This window comes from Theobroma cacao, chromosome 2 (assembly GCF_053813885.1).
Source record: "Theobroma cacao isolate CCN51 chromosome 2, ASM5381388v1, whole genome shotgun sequence".
NCBI classification, from domain to species: Eukaryota; Viridiplantae; Streptophyta; class Magnoliopsida; order Malvales; family Malvaceae; genus Theobroma; species Theobroma cacao.
Window position 1 is genome coordinate 17,791,855 of NC_142640.1, and position 9,187 is coordinate 17,801,041.

General features: G+C 35.8%; 2 protein-coding genes across 3 annotated transcripts; both read right to left on the bottom strand.

Moving 5' to 3' along the window:
- Positions 1-389: 389 nt before the first annotated feature.
- On the bottom strand, positions 390-1,812 carry LOC18609013 (Rubber elongation factor protein (REF)). Of its 2 annotated transcripts, none has more exons than XM_007043963.3 (3): positions 1,665-1,812; positions 1,319-1,552; positions 390-986 (listed from the first exon to the last, which is right to left on the bottom strand). In XM_007043963.3, the coding sequence occupies exons 1-3, from the start codon at positions 1,671-1,673 to the stop codon at positions 543-545; spliced, it is 687 nt and encodes a 228-aa protein (XP_007044025.1). In that variant the 5' UTR covers positions 1,674-1,812; the 3' UTR covers positions 390-542. The 2 variants fall into 2 exon arrangements, with proteins under 2 accessions (XP_007044025.1, XP_007044026.1); XM_007043964.3 differs by having other exon boundaries at positions 1,319-1,549; positions 1,665-1,799.
- A 1,207-nt stretch (positions 1,813-3,019) lies between these two features.
- On the bottom strand, positions 3,020-8,647 carry ASY1 (DNA-binding HORMA family protein). The gene is made up of 22 exons (XM_018115865.2): positions 8,378-8,647; positions 8,215-8,271; positions 7,534-7,630; positions 7,368-7,436; positions 7,180-7,272; positions 6,959-7,085; positions 6,785-6,854; positions 6,648-6,689; positions 6,161-6,289; positions 5,964-6,077; positions 5,779-5,821; positions 5,630-5,671; positions 5,322-5,446; positions 5,163-5,175; positions 4,954-5,030; positions 4,774-4,869; positions 4,197-4,347; positions 4,019-4,095; positions 3,878-3,935; positions 3,626-3,792; positions 3,387-3,515; positions 3,020-3,287 (listed from the first exon to the last, which is right to left on the bottom strand). Exons 1-22 carry the CDS (start codon positions 8,378-8,380, stop codon positions 3,234-3,236), a joined length of 1,833 nt encoding a protein of 610 aa, XP_017971354.1. The 5' UTR covers positions 8,381-8,647; the 3' UTR covers positions 3,020-3,233.
- Positions 8,648-9,187: the final 540 nt, after the last annotated feature.

Genomic DNA, 9,187 nt, shown 5'->3' on the forward strand with positions numbered 1-9,187 from the left:
ATTAATTTAATTTTTAATCATTTATATTAAAAAAAATAAAATTTTTAAACAAAATAGACAATAAATTTTTTACAAATAATTTAATTATTTATGTTAAAAAAATATTACTATTATTGAACAAAATTTTTTTAAAATACTATTATAAATTTTTTTTATTTTTTTTATTTACATATAATATAAAATTATTATTTATTATAAATTTTTTTATTATTAATAATTAAATTCAATATATTAATTTTAAAAATTTTTAACTTTTATTCTTCTAAACTTTGATTCCGATCAAAATTAACTAGCTCCGCCCTTAAAATGATGTTTTCTAGAAGAACCTAGAACCATCCTACCACTAGGCTACTGGCCCGTAGGCATAAACATGAAACAGTAGTAGCATCTTCAAGAACAATTCATATTGACTCACATTGCAAAGAGCTAAAACTAATACCCAATTTACAATGGCAAAACTGTATCAGTGTCCACACAACAATAACAACTACATACCACTTTCAGATTTCTGCACACCAGAGACAACCAACGAAAGAAAACCTCTAATCTTGATCTGAATCTGATTTATGAGCATCTACATGTGCTTCGTCCTTTGCTTCAGCTTGCTTAACAGCCTTAGCTAACTCATCAATAGGAATTAAAGGCAGATACCCAAACACAGTGTAACCTTTCCCACTCAAATCCTTAACTAAACAGTTATATTTGTCAGACAAATTAGCAGCAGTGGGAACAACCATCTGTGCCACCGAGTGGAAAGCTGAATTGTGATTCAGTTTAACCCACAACTTTGTTGAGTTTACCAGAACAAAGTGCTTGTACTCATCTGCAGCGTAGTGCAAAGCTCCCCACGGTCCGTTGCTTCGAGCCTCATCTACTAATTTCTGAGCCTTTTCTGCTGTCTTGTGGACCAAATCCTGGGCTTGCCTAACCACTTGCTTAGCTGCCGCCGGAGCATGCTCTTCAAATTTATGCGAAGCCTCATCCACCTGCACTCATTTTATTAAAACCACGTCTTAAAGTTTGGAACAAATTGGTTCACATTTCTTTATGCAGCTTTCTATTTCAATGTTAGCTAAAACTTTGGTTTTCTTACTAAATTAACGTTTAGTCACTAATAAATTCAGTAATTAAACTTAATCATTACATTAGAATAACAAGTATGAACATTAAACCGAAGGAAATGATAGGATTATTTCGAAAATAATCCATAAATAATTAATTCACGAAACAACAGAATTTAGTAATAAAATTAAAGAAGAAAAAAGAAAATGACTTTCAGAAACTTTTGATCCAAACAGGGAATTATAAAAACAGTTACCTTCTTATCAAGAAAGCCAAGAAGATGATCAGGGACGTCCTTAAATTTCTGGTAGACGGGACCCACGACGGTAGTAACGGCACCCTCGAACGTTCCAACAGTGGATCTCAACGGGCCGGAGTTGTGTTTGGCGTAATCGTAAAGATTCGACACGCAAACCAGCGCCTGGAACGCAGCCACCCTCACAAACGCCAGGTGCTTTAGGTCATGATCCTTGTTCTCAACCTCTACCTGCTAAAATTTTGAAATAAATAAAAACATAAAAAAAGGCAGTGAGCTTAAACTGTTCAAAAGTCATAAAGCAGAAGATGAAGAAAGAAGAACAAGGGAAAGTAGATTAGAAAACCTGGTCCATGATTGCAAGCTCTTTGATCTAAATTCTTGGATGAGTTTTGTTTTGTTTTGTTTTATTTCACTTTTCTTAAATGCGAGAGTGCGTGATTGACAAACAGGATGGAAATCAAATCTACGGGATAGCGGAAGTTGCGCTTCATCTTATAGATCAACTTACAAGAATCCATAATCTGGGCCGCTGATAAGATCCAAGGGCTGAGATGAGATCTACCGATGGGGAGAGTGGGCCGCGTATGAAGAGTTTTCTGGGACAGAATAGAGTTTTCGAGACGGACACGTGGAGAGAGCTGACATGTGGAGATGGAAAAATATCTAGGGTGGGAACCCCCTCTATTGCCTTGGAGGAGGTTGAGGAAAGAGAAGAAACTTCTTTAACCAGAATGGTAAAGGCCGTGACGTACCAACTTCGTGAAAGTTCGTAGATGGTTGCTGAAGGAGATTGTAAAGGAGTGTTTGTCTCTAATCTAAATTCTTCATGTAGAGTAATGTGATGCTTCCAGCAGTTCACTTTAATAATAAATTTAGTATCTCCTATTTAAAGAGTATTGTTCTTTATTTTGTGGTAAAATGGTTTCTTGTCATTTGTGTATGTTAGGATGCCGCATGCATGAATTGAAGTATCTCTTGGTTCCTAGTAAGGAAAAGCTGCTTCTGGTAATGTCAAAGTGAAATTAAACCAGTCCTCGTATTACTTTACTTTATTCAGATTCGTACTCCATCCTTATCCCCAGAGCGACTATTATCATCAGATTTCAATTCTAAACCCTAAGCTGTGGGCGGGCGGGCCCGATGTTTACTAAAAGCTATCGGTCATGTCTTCTCTTTTCTTGGCATTTTTGTTTCAATAATTGTATTTTTGGTGGCATGAGATATGTTGGAATAATTTGGCTTTCACTAACATTCTAATTTCGTGATTGACAAGTAAGTTGGCCTAATTTGCCTATGTTTTTCAAACTAATATAGTCCTCTGATCAGGCAGGGCAGCTTGCAATTGTTTAGTTCGGGGCATCTAAGGTTGCATCACATCATTAAGTTTTGGACTCGTCGGTGGAAAAGCTTCCAATTGCATGCTTTGCCAAATTACCATCGTGGATCCCACTAGTGGTCCATTAATAGACACAACGTCATTTCTTCATTCACGATCCGCTAGTCCACTACCTTGGTCCATTCTTGTATATGTTAAGACCGAAATGTCCATGCCACTGCCGTATTTGCACATAAATCCCACCTTTTTGGGTCAAAAACGATTGCACAATCTCGTACCAGTTATAAATCACAAAACAGAGTAATAGAAAGGCTGCAGAGGTAATTTCTCACCTAGTAATCCATCATTTTGGCAGACAAAGATTGAAATCAAGCAGTTGATATATGCATTTTGTTTTTCCGTTCACCACGTTATACAAATCGCAGCCCATAAAGTGTTAGTACCAACAGAAGAACATTTACCAGTTTCTAAATCAAACAAACTATCTAGGCTCCAGGGATTATTGTTATCAACAAGTTCTCTGACCAAAGTCACTTTTCTATATTATACTTGAAGAGAAAATTTTGAGTTCGCCTTTCAAACAGCTTGAGATTTCTGGCGCTTCATGTACTGGAGGATAGGCTCCTTGACCTGCCAAGGAATAAAAGTGCGAGAGCCAACAGATAAGAGAGGATAGAATTTTAACCACTGCCGGTGCTCCATGCAACCAGTAAATTTAAAGCATCATACCGTGCTTGCTTTCCTGCCTCGCTTATCTTGGGATGGTCTACTACACATAACTGTGTCTACCTCGTTGCAGTTTCCATTTACTCCGTTGTTCTCACATCCTGGGACAAAGCTTTCCCTTGAAGCTATTGGCTGGACAATTCCAACGAAAATATCCTAGTTAGCTTTTGACACTACTGTCAAAGCAGAGGAAAAACTTGCTATCACGTGCGAAACAGGAATGGTTTCATTTTGACACTAACCTGAGCCCTGCTTATGGGGGTGCTTCCATTTTCCCTGGTCTTTGAGATAGTCTGCTCACTCCGGATTGAACCATTTTGGTTTACCTCAGATCGGCCCCTCATGCGTGTAAGATCTGAACCAATGGAGTGGAGGACACCGCATGTAGACATATCCCTGTGGTTGCTTCCTAATAAACAAATAAATATTTTCATAGATCGAAAATCACTTTCTAGGCTGATCTCTAATAATAGGAAATTGGCTCAATCAGGTACCAGTTGCGTGGAATTCCAGATGATTCGTCTTGTTATGTGGTTCATTGGTATCCACATCCTGGTTTATGAAAAGAGTTAGAGAATGATTAAACATTCTGTAGAAGATTCGGTGTTACACAAGTGACAAATAATAATCATCACCATAGCATCATTGCTTAAAGCTCTCTTGACTTCAAGTAGCTTTTTCTCTGTCAGACTGGAGTGGATGACCCGCTTGCCTGAGTTAACATTGGATCGATAGCAAAGAAAATTTACCAAGATTAATCCTCCAAAATAATGTGAAGTCAAAGCACTCAATTACTAAGGCGGCAACACAGACCTAGCCTTCGGTTGCCTTTAGCTTCAAGAAAACCATCCCGAGTCATCTTATTTATAATCCTTCGAACAGTGGTCTGATTCGCCTGTCCATCCAGCTTGCTCTGAAGCTTTGCAACCGTCACATATTTCATTGGAAGAGCATGATACAAAGCCTAAAGTTACAACAATCAAGTCAGAATGTGCCATAGGATTAATAGTCACAACTCACAATATATCTATGACTAGTTTGCAGAACAAGCTAAGATGAGAATTATTAGGTAACCTTAACAATTTCTAACTAAGGCTCCTTATAACTTTTTCATTGAAAGAATCCAGTAACAGAATACAACAAAGAGTTTTCATTAATTGGCGATGCATTGAAATTAAAATGGACATAGTGTCCTGAATGCATACAAAATTGAGAAGCCTCTGGTTTTAGCTGCAAAATGTGAAAAACTCAACATATATACATACACAGGCATACCAAAGCAGTGCAACATCATATGTTTTACATATCAACAGAACATACAGTTTGGAAAAAGACAGTTGAGCCTCTTGTTGATGAGTTAGAAAACAGAAACAACATCAAACTCGCTTACCTTCATATACATGTGATCTTGAACCCTTGGAGATTTCTGACCAACCTTGACTTGGCCGTCCAATTCTTCTTTAACCGTGAAGTCGTACTCAGACTCCTGGTATTGTCTTTCATCAGATCAAGGAATGTGATAAAAAGCAGGTAATAATGATACAAATTATAAATTGAAAAAAGCAACAACCTTTTGCTTCTTTATAGTATAACTGTCTTTTCCCGTACTTGATAAAACACCTTCCTTTACAAGTTTGTCCATTATTTCTGAAATCAATCAAAGAAAATAAAATAGTAGAAGGTAAAATAGAAAACTTATTATTATAAAAGTTGAAATATAGCTCTGTGGTGTACTCCCTTTCTGTTTAAACTTTAATAAGGACCAAATATTTCATTTACCTTCAGTCAAAACCTGGATTTGAGCAAAATAGTACTGGATTATTATGACAATAAGAATGGATAAAGAAACTGGAAGATCTAAAATACAAACTACCCTACTACTTATTTATGGCCGCATAGGTCAAAATTAAATTTAGGAGAATAAAATAGCACCCTTACCACTGAGATATCTGGGAAATTTGAGAGAACATCAGTAAGTTCAACAGTATCAAGATGACGATTATTGATCCAATCTTTCACTCTGGCCAATTGCTGTTCATCTTCCATGGAGTCTTGAGTATCATCTAAGCAGCAGTTAACAGATTATTAGCTGTAGACAAGCCTAACCCAGAGATTATCAAAAGAACTTAAAGAGAAAGAGGTGAGGTGGGAGGGATATTGGAAAAGAAAAACAATTAATGACTTTTTTATCATATTTCAAGGATTGCAATTGTCCGACTCCTTTTCTGATATCTTTGAAATGTTACCTTCATCAACCATGCTATTATCTTCTTCTGGTCGTTGCTTGTCTGGCAGAACAACCATCGTTAGTCAGTGATCAAATTCTCCAACAAAAACTTATAGGAAGAAGATAATAAAGTGACTAGTAGATCTCTGAAGCAATTTATATAATTACCTGCTGGTGCCACGAAAAATTGGTTTTCTTGTGATTCATTGACCTGAAATCAGTAGCACAATTAAAGAAGACCGCAACACAACTCAATTTATTTGGATGAGGTGGCTTCATTTGGTAACATGTAAGTGATATACATGCTGTCAAGGGCAATAGTACATAAGTTGAACAAATAATAGTCATTTTACCTCACTGTCAGAGTCAGAAGATTCATCTCTTTGTACAGAGTCAGCACCTAGGCTTACTTCATCATCTTGAATGTCATCATTTTCATCCCCACAAGGATCAAGTACACTTTTAACCTGAACAAGTCACCGGTAATGAAAATTTGATTAATATGTGCCACAAACATGATTCCGGCATCCACAAAGGCTTCAGCCCTTACCTTGAGAGCTAACACAAAGTGCTTGCTGTTGACATTTCCAACCTCCATCTTTAAAGGATTTTTGGTCCATGGATTATGAGCTTCCTCTTCTGTACAGCCTCTAAAGAATGGTGGTTCGTAGTCCAGCGGCTGTGCTTGGTCAATGAGTGAATCACCATCTTTGTTAAGGTTGAATACTTTCATTCGGAGAAGAGAAATCTAATAAACTTTGCCAAAACAGTTATGTGAAACAGGAAAAATCACCACATAAAGAAAAACAATGTTGCTTGGTTCAATATGCATTACAAGCCTGCAGCACCTCGGTACCTTTTATAACAAATATCCAGAGAAGCAAAACACATGCTCAAACAACTAAATCCATATGCATGGCAAACACGTTCATAACTAATTTCCCATCCATTATTGAACAAGTGGAAATTTATAAAATGAATTAGCTACCAAGCTCCTGTGCATAAACAGTCTTTAGGAGGAAAATAAGAAAGCATACCGTCACATCATCAAAGTAGAGGAGTTTCATCAATATAGTACGCTGAAAAAGAAGACAGAACAAATATGTCAGAATTAACATAAAATAGAGTTTAATGTAAAATAAATAACTAAAAAGCATAGCAGTTAAAAATTTACCTCTTCAGGCATCTTATCCAGAGTTCTCATCAACTGAACCAGCGTACGGACCATTTTACAAGCAGAACTCCTGAAATTTAACATGGTCACAAAAGTTACAACTTGGAAAAAGCTATCTTCATGCAATAATAGACAGAAAATTATACTCTTTTGAACGAATTAAATTTATATTACCTCATTTGATTGGGAGTAATTTCAGTGGTGGAGTTACACTTGAATGTCCCTCCTTGTTTCTTGTTTCCAGTGCGATTAATATTCATCGAAACCTCTTGGCTATCAGAACGGGAATAACTAAAAGAAACTGCATTGAGAATTCATATTCAATTGTTAAATCAAGAAGTGAATTACTCGAGCTTTGAAAGTGATGATAAAAAAGGGCGACTCAGAAACTTTACATGAGTATTGCTCAATCATTGCTCCATCAATTGACTCGCATATGCAGAATAACAGAGTTTTCAGGTACTTTTTCTGTAATGCATCGTAGACGCCTGTAAGAACAATGACTACGGTCAATGAAATAACTAAATTAAAGGGAGTAAAAACGACGACTGAAAAAGTGAAAAATCAGATGAAAACTGCTTGCCTTTCTCCATCCAATCAATCAGCCTACGAGACTCTGCATCCAGCGGCATCAGTTTCTTGATCTTCATCTCTGTTGATGATTACCAAAATTTTTTAAGAAATTAGCCAAATATATTTTAAAATCTTTAAAAAGAAATTTGAGAAGATCTTAGAATAAAAAGGCTAACCTAAAGCAGGAACGGATTTGTCATTGAAATACTTTTCAGGGAAAAGGCCTCTTATGTAGCTAATGTTGAATATAGCAATACGAAGCAAGTTCCTGGTCTGTTGAGAGAAAAGTCAATAAAGAAAGATAAGATCAATTGGAAAACCTTTAATATCAAAGCTTCCATGACTAACTATTTGACAGTGAAAATAAGAAACTCCGATCATTTGCAGCAAAATTTACGGGAGAAAAAAGAAAGAAAAATAGAGCTTATTTTCTCGGGAATTTGCAGATGAAATAAAAGAAATCAGAATCTGAACACATAAACAGCGAGCTTTGATATACAAATCAAGTGGCAAAGTATTGGAAAATAGATTCACAATTACCATACATTATGAACTATGCGCAAAATTTTCACCGAAGTTACAAAGTGAACTCAAAATGTTCAGATCTGAAGTATATTCGGTGCATATAAAAGCGTTTCAGATTTGAGTTTCCTACAATGGTTACAATTTCAGCGATAAACAACGAGAAGAGAGATTTTGTTATCTACCTATGTGGCATTTATCAGACCGACTTTAGATCGGCGACCTCAAGCTTAATATATATAATCGAACCAAACAAGCATAAACAGAGAAAACTAACTACGAACTTAGTATAAAACAGAGAACAAGCAAATTTGAGGCTGTATAAATTTCATTACAAGAAGAAGAGAGTCCTGCTCGGTGATCTCCGCCTCTTTAACTTTCTGTGCAACAACCTGAAACGATAAACCAATAAAAGTATAAACGAAAAATTGCAGTAGAGAGAATATGAAGAAAAGTTAACTTGGCAAGATGAACCGAAAATGAGATTTAAAAACTCACCATTGTTGGACAATTTTAAGAGTAAGGGAGCTGAGAATTGCAATAGGATGAATAAGAAAACGAAATATGGAGAGAAACTGAAGAGTCTTTGGCTTAGAAATTTGAATCTAAGAAAAAATAATGTCGGTAATGGCGGGAGCCTGAGCTTGCTATTTATTTATACTATAAGATCGTTACACACTTCACACCGTTAGGCATGCAATCAGCGCGTGATGAGAGTTGAATTGTCATTTTACATGAATATTAGGGGATGTTTTGGTCCCAGAGAACTGCTTCTTGACCTATGTCCCTCTAGTATAATTTCGGTATCCGCTACAGGAAAACATATGCTACGAGAGAACTCGTACTCGTGGTATTGAATTCATTGCCGCAGTGAGACCCACTTGCCAATGAACGTTTTCCCAAACCAAACATTTCACTGCAATTTTTTATTATAACCTTGTAATTATTTAATTTAATCATAACAAAAATTACATAAAGATTCATAACTTATAAGTTTCACATAAAATTTTACTAGATTATATGCAATTTATAATTATATTATAATGTAATAATTACAAGTAATATACCTTTTAAAAAATAATTACATAAAAAATTGTGCGCCATCAAATCTGTTAAGAATTCTCAAAAACATGTTTTTCTTTATAAAGAATTTTAAAGAATGGTATTGATACGCAGCATTTACAAAGAGTCAGATGCAATAATGTGTAATAATATTTCTTTGATGGTTATTCCTTTGCATACTTCATATTTCACATCAGAAAAGGAAACCTTTCCTGTTGAATAAACAAATGAACTAATATATAAACT